At 41.8% G+C, this 27,908-nt stretch overlaps 1 protein-coding gene across 5 annotated transcripts in view; it reads right to left on the reverse strand.

Annotated features, from left to right (window-relative positions):
- Positions 1-27,908, reverse strand: part of LOC110988453 (GATOR2 complex protein MIOS-like) — a 147,501-nt gene that overhangs the window by 103,496 nt on the left and 16,097 nt on the right. For all 5 annotated transcript variants that reach the window (XM_087147893.1, XM_022251952.2, XM_022251950.2 and 2 more), the window contains exons 4-6: positions 25,550-25,741; positions 19,673-19,742; positions 2,358-2,450 (exon numbers count right to left, since the gene is read on the reverse strand). In XM_087147893.1, coding sequence (XP_087004019.1) covers positions 2,358-2,450; positions 19,673-19,742; positions 25,550-25,741 — 355 coding nt within the window. The remainder of the gene's footprint in view (positions 1-2,357; positions 2,451-19,672; positions 19,743-25,549; positions 25,742-27,908) is intronic.

Here is a 27,908-nt window from a genome sequence, read left to right on the forward strand (position 1 = left end):
TAGTAAATTTTGACTGCAGAGAATTAAATTTCATGGGTCCATAAAACTGCTGGTCATTATTCATAGGAGGACGGCCATGTCTGATGATTCAATCCAGGGTAACAAAATGCATGTCAGTGAGCTTTGAAGAATGGCAACCACGTAATAGACCTTGTGAATTAAACGTCATGTAAAAAGGTATTTCCTTCTTCCTCTGGGACCTATTTCGGTAAACCATTTTGCATCATTGTAAATAAATTAAAATAACAAATAAAAAGACCCCTGACTCTGCCTTAACACATAAGGTCTGTAAGGCCGGGGTGTGGGCGTCCCCGGTATCTCTAAACTTTGTTAACTGTGGCTATTACGAGGCCCAGTAAAATCAGTCTCACGGCAGCACAGTTTTATGTTACTCTTACCCAACCCAACGGTCACTCTTTGAATGATCAAAATGAGGAGAGGAGTGGACTTGAGCCTACCCCCTCGTCGACACGAATCTACTGGAACTGTAGATTTGCAAGGCATTAACTGTAGATTCGTAGCAAATCTACAGTTATTGTCTTACGAATCAACAGTTGCTGTTACAAAACAATAACTGTAGGTTTGTAACTTAAGAATCTACAGTTTGCTGTAGATTCGTAAAACTAATCTACACCTTGAACAAAGTAGTGATGTCACAGAAATAGTTTAATGTCAAGATAAGGAGATGAAAGACCATTATTAATTTATCCAGGGCTGTACAACAAACTGGTAATCTGCTCACTGCAAAAAAAGTGAGGCTCCTGGGCCGTCTCCAGGCAGCGTGCTGGAGACGGCCCAGGATTTTCCATGGTAATACTGTTTCTTAGCAACAGTGGCATAACTGTGGAACTGCGCAAGTGTAACAATCCTACCAATGCTGCTTTGCTTGCAAAGAATCAATTTATTAATCGCTGAGAATTTACGATTAAAAAAATCTGCCCAGCAAGTCTTCCTAGAGATAGTGGCATCTTCAAAGATATGTGATCCAGACCCAAATATTTCAAAAGATACACTGTGTCTAACGGAACAATAGAGGTGCCAATCACTCCTGGGCGGGAGATTTCTTTTTCTGCAGAGCTAGAATGGATTTATACTAGATTTTTTTTTTTAATCTGGACTTGCTGAGCCACTAGAAAATAATCATTTCTTGGTGTATTAGTGTCTAAAATAATGATATTAAGTATTAAAAGAGCTGATATTTTTGTTCAATGTTTAGACAAATAAAACCTTAGGCACCCGATCCTTCGTCTTACATCTGATGAACGTCTACTTTTTCTGCTTGACAACAACTAAATAGAGTCTGTTTACGCTTTAGTCTGTCCACAACAAAGGATAAAGCGGGAATTAATGCAATTCGATATGATGCACGTACCAGCTGAATACACCAGAACAAAACGCCAGAAAGCAAATTTTAACCTTTTTTATTCAGGTGAGATTTGGCTACGCAAAAGGCACACTTGCAGCACCGCAGCATGGACGCATCTCACTTAGTGCTGTAAAGGGTTGTGATTGGACAGTCACCATGTGAGCGGGGCATCTGTGCTGAAGTCGAGCAGGCGGCGGCACTAAGGCTATAGCCGTGGCACACACAAACTTTCCTCCATCCAGTGTGGTCACCACATCGCTACCACAGAGAATCAGCAATTCATTCAGCGGTAATGAGGAATGTATTTGAGATATAAAGAGGAGTCTTGAGTTTGTGCACTTTGAGTTATCAAAAGTTCCTTTGACTTGACCAGGTGCTGAAGTGTTTTGAAATTTAAAGACACTTTTGCAGGATCGTTTGAAAAGAAAAAGTAACCCAGATTGCGTCAATTAAACTTTGTGCAACCTCCAACAATTAGTTCCGTTTAAACATTTAGGAAAATCTCTAAATGGATAACTAATTTTTTTTCGTTTTATAAACGATTAAACGTTTAAACAACAGACCCTTAATTAGAACAAAAAAAATGAACAAGGTGATCGAGAAATAAAACTGAAAGACATGCTACCGATGGAAAAACTGAAGAAAATATTCAAAGCAGGACAAACATGTGTGGGCGTAATGGCACTAAGAAAAAGAAGAACATGGCTGACACCTTTGCGGGGGTCGAGTGAATGGGGGCGCACTACGGGTGAAATAATACATATGTACAGTAATCTGCATAGGTTGCAAGCAGTAAACTAAGATTAATTAAAACAAAACAGCAAATTTTCTCATTGAATTGCATGGACCTTTTCATGGTTTCCACGCCCCATTCAAGTTGACCTCATCAGTGTTACATTGAAAGGCAGCTTCAAAGATGAGAAAAAGAGAGAACACGGAGAAGGGCCTTACACGCTTACTTCAGATTATTTAAAAAGCGGCTACAACTTACCCATTTCTGTAACAGGTCGAAACCCTGACTGTGGAGCATTATGAGAGCTTACATATCGTGACTTCTCTGGGGTCACATTCAATTCTGTTACATCTGTCATGTAAAGATACGATAAACAAAAAAAAGCCCATAAAACAAATTTCTTTGGGACCTACATGTACATGTATGAACTCACTTAAAGACAGGACTCAACAGTGAATAAGTAAGACTGAACTGAATTTCACACTTCAGAGAATTGGCTTTTATCGTTTAAAATATCTAATAACATTTTGGTCATGAGTATAATAAAAAGATTGCTATGATGCTTAGACTGAGCAGTACATTCAAGATGAAGTTGCCTACAAGCAAGCCAGACATACATACATTGTCTCATGTGTGAGAAGGGACTTGGTTGTTTGATATCCTCTGTTTTTAAATATTTAATATGTCCTTAAAAAGGAGAGAAAATTTCTTGTCAATCATCAGGCATTGCGAAGTTTTAAGAAATTATGCCAGTCTTTCAGGGCTACTGAAACAGTAATGCCACATGTACATATCCCCATCAACATGTTCCTCTACTCAGACACACACGTACATGTACATGTATATGTATGGCCATTCCTGTAGATGCGTACCCTACATGCTAGTGACAAAGGGATTTCAAAACTTCTGTTTTTCCTTAGTATTTTTTCTCTTTCTCGCTTTGAGGATAACTGATGGAACAAACAGAAAGTGCCCTGCTATCCCTTCCTGGCAACCTTTGCATCAGTTTGGATGACCACTACATTACTACAAATCCCCCACACGGCAGAAAACACTTTGAGTAGTCAAATTGGATCCACAAGCTTACAGATGGGCAGGCCTTTGGAACTATCAACCTGTCCATGGGGGTGCTATCTTTTGGCTTTAAACCTCAATTTCAAGATAATACCAGTTCCAGATGTGTTTCTTTCAAACAGATAAAGGAAACAGTATACATGTAGGTAGATGTATAAAAGAATTACTTTAATATTTTATTTATTTCATTGCTAAAATCACAGCTCGGGGCCTGGAAGCCAAATTGCATTCAATCTTTATAGAGAGTGTTACATGTAAATGTAAACATAAAATAAAGTAGTATACACACAGAGTTGAATATAATGAAATGAAATAAAAGATACAGAAGAGCAGAACACTAAATCACACAAAAAGGTGAAAACACAAGTAATAAAAAGAGATCTTATCATTAAAAATGACAAGGTTCCAAGGTTTGTCATTGCCAGGGGTGGCTTTTCGGGATGAGCTCCCACTGTCTATGAAATGTTCCTATATGGCATCTCAAAAACAGCCTCTGATAACCAAGTCCAGCTCCTGGCCTGCACGTGTGGCTTAGTCCCTAAGCCAGGCAGAACTGGCTTTACTGACAGGGGAAGGGGCGAAGGCAGATATCAGGTGCCTAAAAACCAGTTGCTCCGGGTAAGTGGGGCTTGAACGCAAACACAAACCCTGATTTCAAACCTCCACTGCCTTGCAGCATACGGGAAAGGCTTCGGGAGTAAACCCTAAGCAAAACTCCAGAGCTAGAGTCCCGAAGGGGGTTTGCAGCAACAGCTGGTTCTCCATACACTACTGCCCAGGCGCATGCCCTAGAGAGGATACTCCAGCATCGCTTCACAGCGTCGACACAACACGGGAAGCAAAAGTTACCAGAGCAAATGGCATAGAGTGAGGTGCCAGGGGTTGCTTCCAATGGTGGGAGAAATCCTTGGATTTCACTTGACAGCTACTGCCCGCCTCAAGCTGGGTAACCCCAGCCAATGAGGTGTTATCCCGCCATGGTCTGTCTGCTCCACTGGGTAAGTGGGGTTTAGGCATCAAACATGCACCAGGCAAGAGAAAATGAAAACAATGCAGCCCAGTGCTTAGACTGGGCACATGGAACATCAGGACCATGACACCTGGCCTCTCAGAGAATCTGCAGGCAGTGAGTGATGCTCACAAGACTGTCGTGATCAATAACCAACTGAGCAGGCCCAACATGGACATTGTCACCCTTCAGGAAACACATCTGCCCTCACCAGGAGGCATTAGGGAGAGGGACTTTACCTTCTTTTGGCAGGGCAAAGCCCCCAAAGAGACCAGGGAGTACAGCGTTGCCTTCACCATCAGGAACAGACCGCTAGGTTCCATCGTACTGCCCACAGAGGGGTCTGAACGGATTTTTGAACTCCAACTCCAACACAGCAGCAGGAATGGTCAGCTTCATCAGCGCCTACATGCCAACACTGACCTCCTCTGCAGATGCTGAGGATAAGTTTTACAATGATCTCAACTCCGTTCTTAGCGACATACCCTAACAAGAGCCAGACTTTCTTCTAAGGGACTTCAATGCCAGAGTCGGTGCCAACAAAAGCTCTTGGCCATCCTGCTTGGGCCAATTTGGAGTTGGGAAGATGAACGACAATGGGCAGTGCCTCCTGGAGTTCTGTTGTCAACATGATATGTGCATCACCAGCACCTTCTTTGACACCAAGCTCCAGCATAAGGTCTCATGGAGACACCCTAGGTCCAACCACTGGCACCAACTCTGGTGCTCACGAGGTGTGGTATTATGGGAAGCGTCAAACTGACCCACAGCTTCCAGAATGCAGGCTGTCACACGACCACTCCCTTGTAGTCTACAAAGCGAAGTTCGAGCCCCGGAAAATCCACAGAGCAAATAAGGGGGTTGACTCGTGATCCCAACAAGGTAGAAGAGCTTGTTGAGGTGCTGGAAAATGCCCTTCCTGAACCACGCTGTAATAGTGCCAGCAAGAGATGGTCACTTTTTGTCCACTTTTGGCGAGAGGCAAAACAAGTCAGCTGACTGCTTTGAGGCAAATGCCAAACAACTGCTATCCCGTATCAAAGAAAAGTGACAAACCCTGTAAGCCTATGAGAACCTCCCTTCAGAGAGGAATTTGCAGGCCATCCGTACCACCTACAGCTAGATTCTTCAAGGTCTTGGCAAAGATTGGCTGCCCTCCTACCCTACTCAGTCGGATCAAATATTTTCTCAAGGGAATGTGCGGTACCATCAAGTACGAGGCTACATCATCTGAGCTATTTAACATCAACAGCACAGTAAGCAGGGCTGTGTCCTTGCTCCCACTTTGTTCAGAAGCCTCTTTTCCGTCCTGCTCAAGCATCCCTTTGAAACAGCCACAGAGGGCATGTATCTCTGCACAACACTTGATGGAAACTTCTTTAGTCTGGCCAGACCCAAGACAAAAGTGCGGATAAGACTCCTCGGGGATTCCTTTTGCTGATGATGCAGCGATAACTACACACACAAAGCAAAAGACCTGAAGCAGGTCCTAAACTGCTTTTCCCCTACCTGCAATGCCTTCAGCCTGACAATCAACCTAGAGAACTCAGGTAATGGGACAGTATGCTCAGTGCCTTCCACATGCGATGCCTAAAGGCACATCTTCAGCACCTCGTGTCTCGTGGAGAGACTGTGTCACCAACACCACAGTGCTCAAAAGGGTACAGGTCTTCTCAATGTTCACCCTCCTGAAGCAGGGGCACATGCATTGGTTGGGACATGTCACGTGCATGGAGGATGGTTGTATTCCAAAGGACCTCCTCACTGGCGTCAGGGATGCAGCCAATTGGGTGAGGCGTGAAAAATATTTTAAGTGTTCGCCTATGTGCGAATGGCAGGAACATAACTATCATCGTTAATCTGCCTGTCCCCCCATATGTGAATGGCCCCAGTTCTGCCCACGTTCCTTTAAACGTGTTCAGGGAGCCAGGGGGATTATGCGTACACAAAGGATGCCAGCCGAACTACTGTGGAGGGCTACCATACGACAGTAAGTATCCGATCTATCAGCTGATTACCCAGTTTTCGCTGTTCGCGGTTCTCTACAGTAGACAGCTTGCATTGTGAGCGACTATGTGGTCGTCATTCCCTGGCTGGGATTCTTCAAAAACTCTGCTGTTGGAAATAATCAATCACTTCTCCAATATAGGCGATCTGTACATTTCAAATATATATATTTTTAATACAAAAATGACTCTAAGATTTTTACAAGTTTCGCAAACATGTTGTATAATATGGCAAATTGCGTGCAGTCAGTCTGCACTGCAGTGGCGGCATTGTGTGGTTGTGAAATATATATTTACATGTATTCAGATTTCTCAGCAGGGTAATTCTTTTTCGTCAAAGATTGATCAGAAATACTGTGGAAGAAGTTATAAAAAAATTGCAGGCCTGGTATATATCTACATTGCACATCTTTAATTTCAGGAAAAGGATACAAAAGAGCATTATGTAGTTTATCCCAGGCTGTACATCGGCCAAGTAACTCTGCACACTTCTAAAAAAAAAGTCTGGTTTGTAGCAAGGAAGCTGGCCTGAGCAGGCCCAGGATTTTCCTTGGTAATACTGTTTCTAGGCAACATATTATAACTCTGACTTGCCCCGAGTATTGAAAGTCCACCAACGACTGCTTTGCTTGCAAAGAATCAACTTAATAATTGCTAAAGCTGTCCAGCAATTAAGTCTTCCTAGAACTGGCAGCATCTTCAAATTAATGTGGCCCAGACCAAAATACTTTTACGATCAGCATTGCGTCTACCGGGACAATAGAGCTGTCAATCACTCCTGGGAGAGTCTTTTCTGCAGGGATGGTGTGCATTTACTCTGGTATTATTTTTATCAGGGAGTGCGGAGTCGCTCAAACAAAAAAAAAGATCAATTCTGCCTCTATTACTTATTACTTTGGTGTATGGGTGTCAGAGTCAGACAATAATTATTGGCCCTAGAGAGGTTGAGAGAGACCCATACAAAGGTTTTCAGTGTGCTTTAGCCTTGTTGTCACCGAGCATTTAATGAAAACATCAGCCATCTGGAATGACAATCAAAAGATGCAGTAATTATAACCAGTGTATAAATTGGGGCCCCAAGAAGATTAACCACTTCTTGCCGGGGACTCCGGAATCGGAGACGTATGGTTTATATGCGTGGCCGGGGTCTCCGAACTCCGACAAAAGAAACAGGGCCCTGTAACAAAAGACCGTACTCCGAACAAAAGACCAGGCTGCGGGACATTACCAACATTTTTCACTCTCAAAAGTGGTGATAATCCAGCCTTGTTTTGAACCCGTATACCAGGGTTTGGGGCATTGAGAGCGAGCGGATTACCACCGGGGACAATAGCGCTCCACCACAGCAGCGATAAGCCACACAGCACCGCTGCACGCTAATCTGGCCCCTATTGAAAAGAGGTCAGCAGTGCACTGAGCCAGGTTCCTGAACAAAAGACAGTTATATAACATCGCACAATCTGGGCTCTGTTTACAAGGCTGCAGGCCTGGCTGAAATACTCGGGCGTCAATGAAGGTCACCTGTCAACATAGAGTATTGCCTAAAGATTACTTCATGATGAATTTTTGAAGGATTTTGAAAATGGAAAAAATGATAGTCATGCCGGCCCAGCATCATTAACATTGAAAAATGCCCCGGCATGAAGTGGTTAACTTGTACATGTGGTATGAAAACTTCCATCAGAACATGTTACAAACGAGGCACTGTATAAAAACATAAACAGCTAGCATAAAGACATGGCAGGTATGAGTGTGGCTACTCAGTGAATTGGTACCCAATTACTAAATGGCCAAGACTAACCAGACCAAACATGTTAACAATTTCCCATAAGCCTAATGAGGGAACAATTCTGTGCAACACAAAGATGAATTAGAGTTGTTTGGAGAATTGAAGCTGGAATAACGATAGCCCCCCTTTCCAATAGGTTGATTTAGCTGGACTAATAATTGCTGTATGAGTGAGAATACCCCCCAACACATGCAGGCCACGCCCTACATACACTGATACCTGGCCCCCCAAGATATGGGAGGCACTACTAGGGAAGGGGATCACCAAGGGCTTGGAGTTTTTTAGGAGTTTCCTGCTGTCGGTGTAACAAAAATTGATGTGACTACAACACAACACATGAAGCACCCACAGCACCCCTAGGCCTGAACTGAAATGAACACTGCGTCAGCTAAAGTTAATGAGACTATGGGTGACTAGTGCCCCACAACTGGCAGAGTTCCAAGGGACTCGTAGAGTGAGCAACACCTGAATGCGTCAGCTTCAATGGACAGAGTCGCATAACCATGGAGGACATGCGCTGTGTAATGCAGTTTTGTTTATGACTGACGCTGACGGGTAGGACACGCTAGAGTGTCCAATCAATGGACAGAGTGTACTCCACCATATGCCAAAACTAATACTGCCATGGTTAACCACTACCAGCCGGGGACTCCGAAATCGGAGCCGTATGGTTTATATGTGTGGCCGGGGTCTCCGAACTCGGACAAAGGAAACAGGGCCCTGTAACAAAAGACCGTACTCCGAACAAAAGACTAGGCTGCTGGGCATTACCAGCATTTTTCACTCTCAAAAGTGGTGATAATCCAGCGTTATTTTGAAACCGTATACCAGGGTTTGGGGTATTTAGAGCAAAATTACCACCGGGGACAAAAGCTCTCCACCAATCTGGCCCCTATTGAGAAGAGGTCAGCAGTGCACTGAGCCAGGTTCGTGAACAAAAGACAGTTGTATAACATCACACAATCTGGGCTCTGTTTACAAGGCTGCAGGCCTGGCTGAAATATTCGGGTGTCAATGAAGGTCACCTGTCAACTTAAAGCAGTGCCTAAAGATTACTCCGTGCGGCTATAAACGACTGTTAAATGGAATGATGAATTGTTGAAGGCTTTTGAAAACGGAAAAAATGATAGTCATGCCAGCCCAGAATCCTCAACGTTGAAAATTGCCCCGGCACGAAGTGGTTAAGGACATACAACCATGCTCATCCACACCGTCATAAGCAAGACTGGTTTAAAACAGTGGGTAACGGGCAAGAAAACACCGGATATATCCAAGAAACGGACAATAATAGAACCACTATCACTGGCCAACGAATCAGATCCACAGGTCAAGGTCATACGACCATGTGCAATCTGCCACACAGCTGTGCCTACAGGCAAGACATGCCGGGAAATCCAAGCAACGGACTGTGGTGTATGCCACTTCAGCCTGGGGAGAGGAGCTGCAGATAACGAGCAGGGAAATGAGAAAACTCCAAATCCAAGAGGAAGAAACGTGTGTTAACACATGGATATGTACAGTGGTATATGGGAGGTGGGTAGGTTTTTCAAGACGTCACAAGTATGCTCGGCGACAAAAGGAGAAGTGTGACTGAGCCCGCAAAATTTGCCATAACGTCAAGAGAGACCAGGCTACTAATTGGATACTAGGGCAGAGAGAACCAATCATTGGCCAATCCAAGAGCAGGATACATGAATTTCCACTGATGTAAAAAACTGACTCTCACCCACGGGGCCAACGGGGGCTGCCCGGAGACAAGCACCGCGAAACCGTATTGTAATAATAAATCTGCCCAATTACTTGTTAGATTATATTGTATTTGTTAAAAATGACTGGATTCTTGTTTTTTAACGGCCAATGGGGATCGCCCCTATGACAGTTATTTATTCTAATCACATTCAGCCTTTAATAGCATAAACAGAAAATTGTGATGTCAGCAGGAGAGTCGGGTCTTCATAAAATTGTACTGTGTTTTAATTGCAATGATTTTCATTTACAATACGAAATATCTAAAAAAAATATATACGAATCACCTAAAATGCTAATATAACCAGTAGGTGATCAACTGATAATATTCAGATAACTCAATATTATGCAGACTCCATAAAGACTAATGAAAGCCATGTTTGATTCAATATTTCGTTCTTAAAGCTGTCAAAGGAGGAGGAATCCATCCTGCTTTTTGGACTTAAACACGGGTTGGCAACTTCACCGAAGGAATCTGATGTCATCGTTCAGGCCGAATGCATGTGGGAACAACTCATGAGCAAGAATGTTTTACCACCGTCCTTCATCAAGCGCCAAAAGATCAAGAACGCTATCCGAGCGATGGCCTGCAATATTTTGGACTTCGACAGCCGCCAGCTTGCTACTGATGCTAAGCGTGTCCACATTCTTAAGGAACTGAGAAAAAGATTTGCTATTTTAAAACCTGACAAAGGATGTGGTGTTGTCCTAATGAAATCCAGTGACTACATTGATGCTCTGTGCCATTTATTCTCGGACCCTAGGAAGTTCAAGAAGTATAACGGTTCAATAACTACCCAGCTTCAGACTCTACAGACATACCTACGAACTCTTCACAACAGGAAAGAAATCAGCGATGAGGAATACAAAGCCCTTCGACTCGTCTCAACTATGCCAGCACGAGCCCACGGACTTCCTAAAACCCACAAAGACTTTGAGGACATCCCGCCACTAAGACCAATTATTGACACTAATGGTACTGCATATTATTCTGTTGCCAAATTTCTAGCCAACCTTCTTAATCCACTCACTACCAATGATTATGTGTTGAAAGATTCCTTCGATGCTGCTCAGCGTATTAGGAACATCCCTTCTCACTTGCATACTGATGGATTTAAATTTGTTTCCTTTGATGTTGTTTCATTGTTCACAAATGTACCTATCACTAAGGCTACAGACATAATCCTTCATCGAGTCTATGACAAAAACCTGATATCCACTGATTTAAAGAAGAACACCCTCCGCAAGCTACTGAGGGACACTTGCACCCAAACCGTATTCTCATGTAATAATGAATTGTACCAACAGACTGATGGCATTTCCATGGGATCACCACTAGGACCAGTCTTAGCCAATATATTTATGACCTAACTAGAGGAAACAATTATCCCTAAGCTTGAAGATGGAGGTATTATCAAGTTTTACACACGCTTTGTTGATGACACACTTATCCTTGCTAAGCATGTAAACTTTGACAGAATCCTGAAAGCACTGAATTCATTTCATCGGAATTTACAATTTACATTTGAATCATTTGAAGGAACTAGCACTGTTCATTTTCTTGATCTTGAATTTAACTCCTGTGAAATCGGCATTTATCGTAAGAAAACACACACTGGGCAGTATGTTCACTTTGATAGCTTCACCCCCTGGAAGCAAAAAATCTCCTGGATACGTAGTTTATTTTCTAGAGCCCATAAGATTTGCACTCCTGGACCTCGTCTTCAACATGAACTGAACACACTTAAACGATACATGTCCTGGAATGGGTTTCCGCTGCATACAGTCAACCGCATCTTTAGGAAACTACACCAAAACCTGTCTAAAGCCGATTCACCCCAAATAAATGAGGATGCGGACATAGCCAAAATCTGGTTATGGCTACCTTTCACTGGAAAGGTAGGCCAAAACATAGTCCATAGATACATCAACAAGATTAATCGACACCTCACTAAGAATGTCAAAATCCTAATTATTTGGAAATCTAAGAAAGTGATGAATATGCTGCCAACTAAGGACCTGACTCCCAAAGAGTACCGTAGTTCTGTTGTATATCACTTTAAATGTCCAGGTTGCAACAACGATTACATTGGTAAAACTGACAGATGTCTAACCAACAGAATCAAGGAACACTCAACTGGGCCCAACAGTGTAATTTTTGACCATATATCATCATGTGAAGGCTTTCACCACATCCTGGGGCTACTTAATCTTCCTATTCTTCTGGATACGGGCAAACAAGACAATTTTCAATTTTCCACCTACCAGTCATTGATACTTAGCAACACTAGGGTTATTGATTATTCTACACATTGGCTGGAATTGTTATTTAAGGAAGCTTTAGCCATCAGTCGCTACAAGCCATATCTAAACACTGGATTAAGGGCCTCCAAAGAGCTTGCTTTTTTTGGCTAACTCTGTTTATGGGATGATTCAACACCTCACTTCTCCTTTGTTACATGTACCTCACTCAGGGTTCTGCCCAGGATGGTTTTAGTGCCGGCAGGACTATCTAAGCGGAGCGCCACCATCGGTTGGCGCGGAGCGTACCAGAAAATTTTTGGAATCTAAAAGCCGGATGGCCGGAAACAGCACTTTCTGGGTGTTTTCAGCTGTGTATACACAGCCTAGAATTAGGGATCTCATGTCTGAAATTTCTGAAATTTAATAAAAAAAATTGAAAATTTGTAATTTTGGTCAACTAGGATGAGGTGATAAGTTTAGACGGGCAATTGAATTAGAAAAAAAAAGAGTAGAAATAAATATTGATTTTATTCTGTAAATCCCTTAAATATTGAATTAATTTCTATCTCTATGATGCCCATAATTTTTCATTGCTATTCAAATCATTTTTCATTTTTTTTTGTGTGTGTTGAAAATAAGGCGAAACATGCAAAATCTTGGCCGAATATTTTCCTTATTTTCTTTGTACAAAAGTTTGTACAGTATGCATATGGGATAACGACATTCATAAATGTGTGCAGGGGTTTTCTGAACAGTCATTTTAAAGTCTACATGAACATAATGTAGATTGGCCATTTGCTTTTCAGACACATTTGGCCATGTGTCACATGCATACTGAGCGCGTGTATCTTGCCATACGGAACTCGTTTACGGAAAAGGCAAAATCATGCTGTTACTTTTGAATAAAAAAATTGCGGAGTTAATATTTTCACCGTGGGATAAACAACAATTAACGAATGCGGTGCGATCGTTGATTTAAAAAACGATCGCAGTGATCGTTTTATGCAACATCGAGCAGAAAATACATGCACCGAATGTTGCTAACCGTGGTCGGCGCGGCGAAAAACAGTCACGGTCGATTGTCAGTTTTGCAAGTACATGTGAAATTGTTTTTCTGCCAGATTTTTAAGTGTTTAAACGAAGTGTGAATGGGGTCATTTGCAATTTTGTCTTTCTGAAAGTTAAGCCAAATTTTCTTTTCAAGTTGTGGAACTGGGTAAAATGCGGAACTGGACAAACAACGCTGTACATCATGGAGAGGGGATTTTCCGATCTTCGCGCACTGAGAGCGTTGCATATGCAAGCCTATGTGTGGCCTTCCAACCAATGGAAAGATTCGTTACGCACTATGTACACGTGCATTGCGCGTAACAAAGCCTCCTATTGGTTCATGTTAATATTTGGTCCAGATATGTTGCATATGCACGTACGTTGGTGCGCAGACGATATGCATGGCAGTGCAAAGTGAAATTTACGAAGAAATTTTACGGTTTCTTCACGATCTTCATATCTTCACGATCGATCCCTCGACCAAGATGCTATTTTATTTGGGTTCTTGTCGGGAATACGTGCCGGTCGGAAAAGTTGATTTGGCAGATTGTGGCGGTCGGCAATTCTGCGTGCCGGTCGGGCCCGACCAGCAGCGGCAGATCCCTGCTCACTGCTGGCCTCCTAACACCTTGTTACCACTGGTTTATAAGATGATGCTGTACGTGAGCCATTCAATTCTTTGTTTACTGTTTAGACTCTCTGATTGGCCAATTACTCCCCCTCTGACTCATGTTATAAGGTTACAACAGCATGGCTTATCTCATTCCTGAAGATGTTCTGAATAAAGAACGAAATATTGAATCAAACATGGCTTTCATTAGTCTTTATGGAGTCTGCATAATATTGAGTTATGCTAACATAAATCATGACAAAAACCCGTTTAGATCAGATCTGCACGGGTAAGAACACCAGACATAAAATAACAAAGTGAGAAAATTACAATTTATTTGTTCCAATAGACCTCTTGTGGCTGGAACTGGTCAATGTATTATATGACAGGGAATAATTTCGCAACCTGTATAGCTTTGTTAGTACAGTAAACTTTTATTTGGTCTGTTTTGATTTATATTTACAGAAAATGCTCGATAGTTATGACGACGACATCCCATTGGCTGTTCTGACGAAGAAAATGGTCGCTAAGCCCAACCCAGTTACCATGCCCAATCCAGTCGCTACCCCGAACCTGGACGTCAACAAGGCCCAACTCACCCGTGACCATCACATCCTATCGAGTCACCACGGCTGACCCCGATGTCACAACCACCCGGCCCACAAGGCCTGATCCGGACTTCTCAACCATCCCGCCCACCATGCCTGACCCAGACACCACTGCCACCCAGGCCACCATGCCTGATTAAGTCACCACGCCCGACCTGGAATTCACCTTGGTCCAGCCCGCCCAGGTCACCACGCAAGGTAGTAAGCAAGTAAACTTGCTAGGCCTGGTCCCAGACATCATCAACACCAGTCGGCCTAGCCCAGTTTCTACTGCGCCTGAAGACAGCTCGTTGCTTCTTGATTTCTTTGTTGGCTGTGGTGAAAGTCACAACATTCTGAACCAAATCCTGGTACAGAATAACATTCTGTTGGAGTGGGTCAGTGACCCGACTGAGGAGGTCGTAAGCCTGCGCTCCGAAGTTCATTAACTTTGGAGTCATAAAAAACTGTCGAATGAAGCCACCCCAAAGAATGTTCATATCGTTCACTTAGAAGAGGGGAAGACTCTCATATGTTCCACTGACCACAATTTGATAATGAAAGGCGACAACTTCGACGAGGAGTACAGAAAATTGTCAAATGCAAAGGACTTTGTAATCAAACTAGTAGGCAAGGTGTTTCCTACAGAGGAACTGGCAAGATCAAATTTCCACAGAGGGAGCGTCTTCAATGGAAAGACTTGGGTAGAGAAAGAATGCCCAAGGAAAAATCTGAACTTTAAGGCTGCAATGGCCCAAGCCGCCATAAGAGTTCCCTGGAGAAATGAAAGACAAATCTACAAAGAAACAAATAAGAGATGGTGTGAATGGAAATTCAGAAAGGCAGCATCCCTGCTTTAAACCTCAGTCTTAGATTATTTACAAGGGTAAGAGGTTCTGTCACAATGCATGTATTCTGACGGAACCCGTTATAATTGGTAGAACACGGATCTGTTGCTTTGCATGGTTTGAAGAATTTTACTGTATTAGATATAAGCACATAGTCCTATGTGCACTGCCCTAGATAGCTGACACACTCCCTGACAGATGTTATACATTTTGCACTCAGCCCAACTCTTTATGCATAAAGTGGGATCACAACCATGTGTATGTAGCTTTTCATGGTTAGAGGAAGAATGCTGTAAAATCTGCACTGCCTTGCATGTATATACATGGTTCCAGAAAGATGCCACAGATCCCCACAAATCTGCACCAGTTTACATTCAATTGCCCCCCTTTTCTTGCAGTTACATGTATGTCAGTCAGAAAATTGAAGTTTTCACAAAAGATGGATTCTGAAGAGAATTCTAGCACTAATTCTTCACAAATTAAGCCAATCAGAGTTATCGTGCACTAACTAGTAGCCAATCACAGTCCATTGTTTTGGCCAATCAAGCAAGGGGTCAGATTACTTCTGTCAGGCAATGCTAGTTTAGAAGGGAAATTCTCATTGTGAGGATCATTCTGTCACAGCTTGTTGGGCAAGCAGGGTCAATTTGCCCACCACCACCCCAGCACCTGCCTTTTTGAGGGTTATTTGGTTTTAGTTTTTTTAACAGGATTCGGGGATAGCCACTTCGTAATACATACATGTACAAGATGTGACATGTATCTTTACTGTTATGATACATTGTACCAATGGAATTATTGTTGACATTGATGTTTGCCATAACACACTGTAATTTGTGAAGGGTCAGCCACACCCACGTATGTACCCAAGGGGGTGGGGTGCTGTATGTTCCATAGCACAACCAGCGTTGACCCTACAAGGTTGGATGGGTCATTCTATTATTTCATGATTATTCCTGGGTCCTGGGGGCCCATTCGTTAATGATTGGCCTGTAAGCCGTACATGTTCATCGGACCTGGGAGTCCTTTGTTTGTTTGATGTATGTTTTGGGGCCTAACAGCCCATATGACTGATGCCAGCTTGGCTTCGGTGATGTAGTCAGCCTTGTTCATTACCACAGTTGCTCACCCTTTGTCTGCCGGCTTGATGACGATACTCGGGTTGGTTTTGAGGCTCTGTATGGCATGACGCTCTGCCACTACCACATAGTGGTAGACAAGAGGTGATGAGTCACTGCTGTAGTGTGACAGAAAGCCACAGTCCCTGTTAAGCCCTCCATTGATGCAGTCCAGTTTATTGATGATCTTTTGTTCAGTTGCTTCTCTCAGCATCCTGTCCTTGAATGCCCTTTGTTGTAGTACTGCAACTGTTAATTGGCTAACTTAGTGGCCTGGGAGGTTGAAGTGTTCAGCAACAGGTTTTTCTGTTCCTGATATCAAACTTGTGGCTATTTATGTGTTGCCTTAGGGATTGTCCAGTTTGTCCAGTGTAGACGGCAGTGGGGCAAAGTTTGCAGGTTATAGCATAGATAATATTGGTAGACGCGCAGTCAAATGATCCCTTGATGGAGAATGTGGCACTGTGGGCCCAATGATATCCATGTTGGTACTTATGTGGGGCAAAGTTGACATCTGGGGCTGTTGCGAGGGGTGGTACCATTGTTGGCTGGTGGGGTGAGGGAACTGCTGACCAGATGGGCTTGAAGATTGGGAGGTTGTTTGTAGGCAACGATTGGTTTATTCTTGAAGATTTGCTACAGGGTGTCATCTTGAAGTATGGGGTTCAGTTCATTAATTATGCGTAGCAGGGGTTTGAGTGCAGGGCTGTACGTGGCAACAAGGGGGATCCTGTCTGGGCTGTTACATGGTTTGTACTGGAGTAGCTCATCTCGGGGTTTGGATTTGGCTTTGGTGATTTGTTCTGCAACTGCTCTGGGGCTGTAATTCAAATCCAAGAACGATTTTTGCAGTTGTGCTAGGTGGTTATCTCTATCCGTTGGGTCAGAGCAAATCCGGTTGTATCGCAGGGCCTGGCTGTAAACTATAGATCTGGTGGTATGAGGTGGGTGAAAACTCCAGGCATGTAGGTAGCTATTACAATCCGTGGGTTTTCTGTAGACAGTGGATTCGAGGTGGTTGCCATTGAACTTGATGACGGTGACCAGAAAATGGACCTGCTTGTCAGAGTGATCCAAAGTGAGTTTGATGGTTGGGTGGAGTTTGTTTCTGCATTCAATTGGGGACCCTATTAAAACAATAGAGGACAATAAGGTCCCCGATTGACAGAGGGTCCCGATTGACAACCGTGTACAAAACATATGGGTGGTCTTCTAAAAAAGTTAAAGTACAAACAAAAGAGGAACAATAGGGGGTCCCCGGTTGCAGGCAAATACACACTTGTGTGCGTGCATTGAGGTTTTGATGGAACTGTTCCAGTGATTCTTTTCCGTGTGTCCAGATCATAAAAATGTCATCAATGTAGCGTACATACAGTAGGGGTTGTAGGGTTTGACTTTGGAGAAATTGCTGCTGGGGGTCTGCCATGAATAGGTTAGCATATTGAGGGGCCATTCGTGTTCCCATGGCAGTACCGCTGGTTTGAAGCTTGCATGTGGTAAATTTGGGATTTGCATTGGAAGTACAGGCACTATTGGAGTTGGGATGAACTTTAGGAGATCATTTTCCTTTTTTTATTTTGGTTATTGTGATTACGTTGATGTATTTTAAGAATGTTCTTTGTATTTGAAGAATTTTGTTATTTGTATTTGACTCTTGCATGTACCTATGGTGAGCTGGTGCTTTTCAATCTTTGATTGCCACATCTTGTCTTAAGAATAAACCATTTATCTATACATCTGTCTGTCTATCTTCTTCAACTGACGTGCTCAATTTACCTCTGCTTACGTTAGATAGCATTTCATATCAAGTTGGTCAGTATTGTTGCAATGCCAGTTGGTATTGATATCTGTTTTTAACAAAATATAGCAGCTACCTGTACTCAGCATCACCGAAAAACTGCCAACCCGGGGATGGAAAAATCCCCAAATCCACAAATCGTGGAAATGCAACAATGAAGAGAGCTGGACCTTTTCAAACACTATGAGATAATATTTATTAAAATGCAATACAGTCAGCACGCAGCAACCACAAAAGCCCTTCCATTCATTTGCCCCGTATAAGCTACATAGGTAGTGAAATTTTAGAAATTGTGTATTACCTTGTTTTGCTTTAAGAAATGTACTTTTTTAATAAATGGGAAACTAAGATCTCATGTTTTTGTAGATGTAGTACATGTATGTCATGAAATGTTAGAAATAAGAATTGGGTCTTTTTATTTGAAAAATTGGCCACATGAAAAACAGGTTTTCAATGATCAAAATCTGGACCAGCAGAACTTTATTTAAATCAGTGATATAGGTAAATTACATCTTCGTCCCAAAATCAAGTTTTGGATTTTTCTACTGATGCAAATGGTCAGGGTGCACTAAAAATATTTTGCTTTTGCACATTCATACTTTGTAAAATCAACCATAAATATTGCCTTTTATTTCATCAAAGACTCTCCATGATTGGTTGATTAGCACATTATCTCTCCTTAATTTAACAGCTAATCAAACGCAACAAGAGAAATATGCAATTGACGGGACCTCCATCAGAAACCCAGCCTCTGTGTACAGAAACAGGATGTCTGTCGTCAGCTTCCAGAACCAGACCAGCTATCCATCTTACCATGCATGAAGGAAGATCATACATGTAGGATGGTTTAAAAGAAATAGACAAAGCCTTCATCTTTTTTTTGGTTGAAATAAAAATGTTCAACTGCCATGATCAAAAGCGTGATTTCTCATTGTGCGTGTGAACAAATCTGCATGTAAACTAGCTGTAGGCTGACATCACACTTTTGCAAAATCTACTTGTGACGGTTGGAAATTTGTTCAAGGTTTGATAAGAGAAAAAAACCACACCGATTACCCAGGCAGGAAACAGTTTGATATCAAATGAAGTTTAATCTTTTCCATGAACAATTGTATATTATATTTATATTTTATTGTATATTTTTTGCGAAACAGTCAGGTACACTGAATAAAACAAGGCCTTCTGATTCTTGTACAAAACATGAAGTGTTGCTCTCAATCATCAAAAATCATCCCAAATTGCCTCAATTTCACTTCATTGGGAGTTTGACTCATCCAGATTCTACTCACCACGCCTTTTTGGCCCATGAAAGAAGCAACCAGTTTCCTGTCTCTTTGAAGAGGAACTTGTAATCTCGTTTTAACTTGCAAAATCACATGCATTTGCGAGAGCATTGTCCCATGCAAATGGAATTGCCAATAAGGCTCATTAGCAGGCAGGCATGTTGTAGAGTTGCATTTTAGCCCTCCTTCTGGCTATTATGATATTGGCATTATTACAAAATTGATTTACATTTCAATTCTTGACTCGGGTCTCTCATTGTTCTTTCTCCCATTATCCCCAATTAAAAAGGGGAGGACAGTTTGTTCCCCCCCCCACAAAAATCTACACCCTCGACAAAATCATGCCCTAAATTAATCTGTTTGACTGCACAAAACAGGGGTGAAACTTTTCTAATATAGCAAAATACTCACTTGTTTGGCTATTAACATCATACACTGCCATGCAGTAATCAGTTCGATATCTGTCAAAACCAGCAGCTAGCTGTAAATGAAAATATTTTAAAGCAGAAAAATTCTTGAAAAGTATTTATTTTCAATAAAAGCTTCAAGTGCAACAGTTTATTTGGCATGTGAATTAAACTGTATACTTATCAACAACTTTACTAAAATGTATACCAGACACATCACTATAACACCCTTTTGGCTAACCTTTCAAATGACTATTCTCAATGTTTGGTGAGCATAGACACACAACAAACACGTGAACAGTACCTCTGCACTGACTATACTCAAATGATTTAGCTCCATGTACATGTAACTATGAAGTGGGGCAAAGCCGATTACAACTCGAGTCCCAAATTTACTATCAGATTTCCAGGTTTCTAACCCCCCTCTTCTCCCATTTCCAAGATCAAATACCATGTTGTGGATGTGCATGAATTCTGCATTAGTAACCACTTGGAGATGGTTTTATTCCAGACCAAACCCAACTATTATTGGTTTAAAATACTTTTTAAAATGACAAAGAAAAGAGTTCCATATACAATGTACGGACAACACTTGATGCCCTGTGCACAAACCTACAAGACTTGTCTGAAGAAACCTAAATCCTTTTCAACCCTTCATATCACCAAATGCTACAAACTACTACTTAGGAGTAAAATGAAGGACACATTAAAATGATATACTGTAACGAAAGTATTCTTTGGCACTCCATAGTTCTGTTTGACTTGGTGGGCCATACATCTTGTGGTGCGTGCTATTTATAGAAACTTGTTTATACATGTAAAGCATGCACACCGAGAGTTGGGCGACTAAACTTCAGTACACTTCAACTGGGGCAAGCTGAAGCCACAGACATGTTAGTGTCTAGCTCGTATTTTAAATTGCTATTGAGATTGTTTAAGTACTGGTTAATTTTGTTAAGCTTGTTTTGTTATTTCTTCAAGTATAGAACAATTCAGATCCTTCATTACTCTCTGATCAAGACTCGTATGTCTTATCTACAATTGCGATTTGAAGACTTAGCGTCGAATGTCAACATAGGCTGGTTATTGTTCATTTGGAACTTACCCAAAGACTCTTAGTACATGTATAAGGATATTTGTAGGATTCCCTGACTATTAAGCCTGCCAAATCTGTTAGTCAAGTTGTGTTTGGAGAAAATATGGTTACAGAGTAGGTTTTGTTGACATTTCGTCATCTTCGGAATTCCCTTCCCCTAAGGAATCTAATCCCCTTAAGGAATTCAATTCCCTTAAGGAATTCCCTTTCCTTGAACCCCTTTCCAACTTATCACCCTTAATCCTGAGGACTGACAACTCCCTACTGGTCAGGAGGGCCCAACTCTTAGGAAGATCTATATATGCCTTCAGGAGAACCAAGGAGGGTTGTCGCAGGAATTCAATTCCTTTAAGTTATTCCCTTCCCTTGAGGAATCCGATCCCCTTAGGAGTCCCTTTATCCCTTGAAACCCTGTCTAACTCATTATTCCTTAAATCCTGAGGACTGACAACTGCTTCACTGGTCGGGAGGGTGGAGCTCTAAGGAGGATTGATATCTGCCTTCAGGAGAACCAACGAGGGTCATCTATTCCCCTTCCCTTAACCACTTCCTGTCGGGGATTCCAGATCGGGAGACGTATGCTTTATATGTGTGGCTGGGGTCTCCGAACTCGGACAAAGGGATCAGGGCCCTGTAACAACCATACTTTGAACAAAAGACCGGGCTGCTGGGCATTACTGACATTTTTCACTCAAAAGTGGAGATAATCTAGCCTTGTTTTGAAACAGTGTACCACGGTTTGGGGCCTTTAGAGCGAGTGGATTACCACCGGGGACAAAAGCGTTCCACCACCAGCGATAAGCCACACAGCACCGCTGCACGCTTTCTTGAACAAAAGAAAGTTAGATAACACTGCACAATCTGGGCTCTTTTTACAAGGTTGCAGGCCTGGCTGAAATACTCAGGCGTCAATAGATTTTGTCTGTCATGCTAGAGTGGAGACCAGACAGGTCTTTGCGTGGGTGTACATGTAAGTGTCCAGTAAATGAAGATAGGAATTTTTAAAGAATTTTGAAAACAGAAAAAAATGATAAATTTCCCCGACCAGCATCATCAACATTGATACCTGCACCCGGCAGCAAGCGGTTAAGGAATTCCCTTTCCTTAACCCCTTTATGCCGGGATTCTTTTGACCGCGACTGCTGATCTGCAGTATGCCTAGTATGCAAAGCTCTGTCCAGCAGCATGCCCTATTGAAACCACAGCTGCATGATTCACTACTCCTCACACAAAGCCGCGGCAGGCGACAGTTCCCAGTATGAAGGCATAAAGGAACCTCTTTCCCTTGGGAAATCCATTTTGTTTTAGGAACTCCTTTCCATTTGCTCTTCAGCCCTAATAGATCATTAATTAAGGTCAACCAAGTCTAATTAAAAAGGAATAAAAGAGATTTACTCAGAAGAGTAGGTGTGCCTGTTATTTATGTAGTACATGTAGTTGTCAGTCCATGTCTATCCTGTACATTGTCCGTTTTGGAAACAGTGTTACGTGCGGCAACAGACAGTCTCCAAACGAATTATCGCCCTAGGACCCTCTGGACTGCCGAACATATTCTTACAGATTGTCACGGTCTTCAAAACAGAGCCCGGGTTTTGTCACAATACCATAAAGCCATGAAATACAATAGATAACACAATGTACCACACAGTTCCGTAGCACTATGAATGCATGACTTCATTGTTCTCTGTATGAGTAAACAATGGAAGTGACCCAGCCACAAGTAGTAATTTGTAGCACTAGGTCCTTCAGGTTCAGACTAGTACAGTACGTAGTCTTTTGTAGTCCTGTACTGAGTCCTGTACCCCAGGTTATATGCCAAGGGGTAAGGTTAACCCCTTCACAGCGGGATTATTTTGACCGCGACTGCTGGGCTGTGGTATGCCCTGAATGGAGGGCTTTGTCCAGCAGCAGGTCCTATTGAACCAGCAGCTGCATGGTGAATAGACTCTATGTGTGGTATGTACTAATTCTCACACAACGGTGCGGTAGTAGCAGTCCACCGTAGCGAAGGGGTTAAGCAAATGCTCCAGAATTTTCTTAGCTAAATATCATGAAGTTGGACTTTATAAATGTTAACCATCATTTTATCCAAGATTTGTGCAATTATCTGCTTCATTTTCCATCGCGCTGTCATTTTTCACACTTTGGTCACTTTTGAGCGATACATATGGTACATTATATTTGCTATAATGCCCGGCCATGACTATGGACAAGTCAGGGCACGAATGCAGACTAGTTCAAGGCTCTAAAGCAAATCGATTAACTGAAACGTGAAGATGAGTATTCATGCCATTCGAGAGCAATAACCACCCATCTTTATATTTCAAATTCTCAACTTGATCAGGTTGCGAATGTTAAGTTGGGCAGTACCTTTCAAGATAATCTGAAGTAGAACTTGCACTTTGCTAAATTAAGATGAAAGATAAAGCAAATAGAGGCTTATTTAATGTTCATGCTCCGAAAATTGAAAGAAATTGGTTTCAGTCAGAGCTTGTTGCTGCCTACACAGGTGACATGTTTGTAATACAGGGACATCAGTCCTCGAAACTACAATGCCACTTTGGCCTTCAAGTACACTTCAACCGAACAAACTGAATTAATCCAAAACAAGTTTGCCATATTATTCTAGGAAGCCAATACAATAATAACAAACATCTATTTACGTCAAAATGTCTCTCTCTGCAACCTTCTCTTTCAATTCTTTAAAATCAGGCAACTTTGATGACTGGTCCGATTGTTACTCCCATTGGTTCAGTTGGGGGAAGGCATTTTTAGTGGGAAAGTGACAAGCACAACTTCAGTTTTTGCTAGATATACATGTACATGTACTATCGCAATGGCCAGTACAGTTATTTCAATTATCTTAGAGTTAGTACATTGCCAGAAATGTTTGTTTAACAGGCACAACAATGGCACCCTGGAGGCTCACCAGGGGCCTTTCCTTCCTATAGGTAGCTCTTAGTATTAAGCAGGGGAACTCTTTCTGTCTCAATGTTTAACAGTTCAGTGTTGTTTTTTCATTACAGGTTCCTTAATTGCTTTTACAATGAAATTTCAAATATCAGAGGGTCTGTGCCCTGGTTTTGCCAATTTAGGTGATTGAGGTATACTCCAGCATGGGTATCATTGTAGAGACCTATATGACAAGGTCTTGTGTAAACCCCCAATTCATAGTCTGGTATGCCCTGGGAGCATGCACGATGGGCCTGGTGTGTCCTATTTCACGGTTTGGTGTGCATGTGCACACATAATAGTGGGTCTGGTGTGCCCGACATGTACCGGTATATCATGGCTGGGACTGGTGAGCAAAGGGGATGGACCCAATGAGAATGCATTTTGCCAGTTTGCCCTCATACACACTAGTACATGTATCTGGCAATATTTTTAACCCTAACAGTCCCAAATCCTCCAATTCAATGTGATTTTACATACACCCTTGGGGGTTAGGGTTAAACAATAAAGCAACAGCTGAGGCAAGAGTTATGAACTTAACTTTTTGTCTCTCTGTACACTCATTTGAGTCTGAGAATAATTAAGTGATATCATGTTTATTATTTTACATGCAATTATGCGCGCACATTGATATTGAAGTATACATGCTTGCATTTTATGCCTATTTTCCATTTTTGCAAAACAGTACCCAACTACTGTACATGTAACTTGAAATGAAGCAGACATGGATTATAATGTAAATAAGATATTCTTTGTTTACATTTGTATATTTTATGCATGAAATCTGCATATAATCATACACTCTATCATGTCTATATGCATTATGTTTTTCATTGCTTTTCATTCCTTTACATTTTATCGTTTGACTTTTTCATAAGCTGTTAAATCTGATGGACTAGGCTAAATTTCATGGCACTACTTAACATGATTTCACGCTAACAGACACTCCACATACCTATTTCATGGAGACCGTAAGCAGTAAGCACAACCAAAGACATGCAAACGTTGGAGGAAAAATTTGCTTCAATTTAGTGCCATAACAATAAAAATCTCTGTGCGTGCAACCGTTAAAACAACCACGTCACGCACCACCATGAAATAGTGCTTAAGGTTGGCAAAGTTTTCTGCTAAAGTTAGCACAATTTTCTGCTAACTGTTCAGCAGCTCAGTGAAATTGGGCCCTGATACTCACAATAAGGAAGACATATAACCTGATAGAAAAAGAATGTATCTCAACAAACTTGCACGATACATTCATTCATACACAAGTGCATGAAAAAATTTAGTTTTAGGATGATGACCCTTGGCCCTTAATTGCCATTTGACATGAAAATGCTTTGTACAACTTTTGCAAATTTGGTATTTAAGTTGTGCAAGACTTCAACTCACGAAAGGACAACTTGATATTTGAAGCAGTTTGAGAGAAGCGGGCAGACTTTCCATGGGAGGTCAAATTGCCCTCCCCCAAGTCAAGTAGGGTAACAAGTAACACAGTTAGCATCTGTGTACTGAAAGTTTGCATAGTGTTGGCAACATCTGGAAAGATTTCATCTCAGTTACAACTGTGTCTTTAAAAGAACCTATTATACCAACATTTGGCAAAGGTTTCAATGCTGGAAAGCATGTCACATAAAAACATATTCATCCACACAAAAGCTTCATAATTTTACCCAAGGCAAAACAGCATTAATGCCGACATTGAGAAGGCAGCTCAAATGCGCCTTGGGTATGGACAAAGAATTTTTCTCAGTAGGTTCTTCTAAGGCTTCTGTAGATTGTAGAGTACAGCCAAGCATACATCATGTACTAGCCATAAGCTGCTTAAATACCTACCCATTTAGATTCTACTGTATTCCAAGCCAGACAGGTGCACATCTTAGTGTGTTTGAGAGGAAATTCCTTTCCTACTAACCCAGCCTGAGTCACACTGGAATCTACACAGAAGCCTGACAGAATGACTTTGCCACTTGACAGACCCAATGCAATAACATCATCAGATGACTGCTTGGGGTACCATGCAAAACACTGCAATAAAAGAAAAATAACTTCCCACAGCATGTTGGTACGAAAAGGTTCTTGTTCAATAACAAGATTTCAAATGAACTGAATTAACCACTTCCTGCCAGGCGACGCGTTTTCGAGTACCTAGGCTTTATACATGAAGCCGGGAGCCCCGAAACTGGGACAAAAGAGTTGGGCCTTGTAACAAAAGACTGTGCTCGGCACAAAAGACTGAGAATTTTGAAAACTGAAAATCTTGAAAAATGCTCGGTATGTGTGCACTTCATTTTTATAAGCACCCGGCAGCAAGTGGTTAATGCATTTCCGCTTTAAAATATTTAAATGACTGCTAGCATTTATTATGTAAGTATGTAAATGTACATATATGTACATGTTAACAAATCTATTTGAAAAAAAATTAAACTTGAGCAGTATAAATGCACCGCATTACACCTACATACTGTGTACAGGCAATCAAAAAACTCTCATACAAAAATGGACTAAAATCTTATTAAGAAAACCATGTGAATGTCACAAGGAAAAGAGAAAAAGTGGTGTACAAAATAAGCGGGGCAACCTGAGGAAAAGAAACACAATTTCAACAGTTCCATTTTATGGTACATGTACCGGTATGTAGCAGTAGCACATAAACTTTACACAAGAAGGGAGAGGATTTACAGCCCCATGTACAATGTTTATTTTCCTTGAGTGCTGGGGGCAGAATCCGGCCCTTCAATATTCCTCCCGATACCACTGCAGTGCTTTTTTTTTTCAGAAGTTGAGCCTCTAAGAGTTTTTCGAGTACCTTTTTGCAGTCACTTTGACACCAATTTTGTGAAAATTGGACGTACGTTGTACCATTTTTATGCAACACCCAGGTGACCAAAAAATGTATACTTTTTCCACTGCGGAAGTCAATGTTCACAGGCCGGCACACATATAGCCTTAAACTTCAAATGACCATATGTGTGACTGAGTTCAAACATTAGTATTCATATTCATGAGGAACGTACATGGCATGCCACAACTGAGTTGGGGGGGGACAGAATCCTCGACTGTAGGGTACACCAAAAAGCCCAACTTTTTGAGGATTAACTGGGAAAAAGTCATGTACATGTACTTGTACTAAGTCTTCATCATACATGTACATGCACACCCCTAGGTCCTGAATTTACTGGCTACAAAGTTGAGATTGCTGATTGAAAACTGAAGTTCAAACCAAGAACCTGGGATCTTTCTGGCCAAAAAAATGGGTATTGTTAAAAACAATTACATGCACATGTAATTCCAAAGTTCCAAACTACTGTCGTCTACAAGTGTTGAGTGCAATACAAGCATGACGCACAGTAATACCGCCGCATGTCTTCTCTTTTTTTGTTTCCATTGATATTTACTGTACTTGGCAATCTTGGTCCCTCTAAAGGCTCTGGTCTTGAAACTTCTGGTCTCGGTCTAGGTCTCGGTCTCAGTCTAAAAACTTCTGGTCTCAGTCCAGGGGTGGCAGCAAGTCATATTTACAAGTCCAAGTCAAGTCACAAGTCAATATATGCAAGTCAAAGTAAAGTCACAAGTCATTTGGACACAGGGCAAGTCAAGTCAAGTCACAAGTCATTAGGTCCAGCCATAAGTCAAGTCACACATCATTTGGTCATGAAGCAAGTCAAGTCACAAGTCATTTGGTCTAAACACATGTCAACTCACAAGTCTCTTTGTCCAAGTACAAGTCAAGCTGCGCATTATTTTGTCCAGCTGGCGTCAACTTACGAAGTTACGAGTTATAAAAATATATGGGGCCGGTTGAGTAGCGTCCGACTTGGGTTGGCAACAAGTCAACTTTTTGCAAGTCCAAGTCAAGTCACAAGTCAAAGCTAGTACATGCACATTTATCTTCAACTTACAAGTCAAGTCACAAAAATAGTGACTCGAGTCTGACTCGAGTCCAAGTCACATGACTCAAGTCAGCAATTCTGTCTCGCTTTGGTCTCAAAACTTCTAGTCTTTATCTCTGACTGACCATCTGTAAAGTTACAGTTCACATGGATACACAGTTTTGATGACACACTCACTTTTTAATCTATTATTTCAGCTTCATGGCCTGAAGTGTGTCGGTTAGTGTAAATTAAGCATGTCAGTGGGAAAAGTGTAAATATTTGGTACAGCTGTACTGGAAGAAAGGGATCATTTGAAAGAG

The sequence above is a fragment of the Acanthaster planci genome, linkage group LG17, assembly GCF_054643075.1.
Source record: "Acanthaster planci isolate LZ-2023a linkage group LG17, COTS_SCS, whole genome shotgun sequence".
NCBI classification, from domain to species: Eukaryota; Metazoa; Echinodermata; class Asteroidea; order Valvatida; family Acanthasteridae; genus Acanthaster; species Acanthaster planci.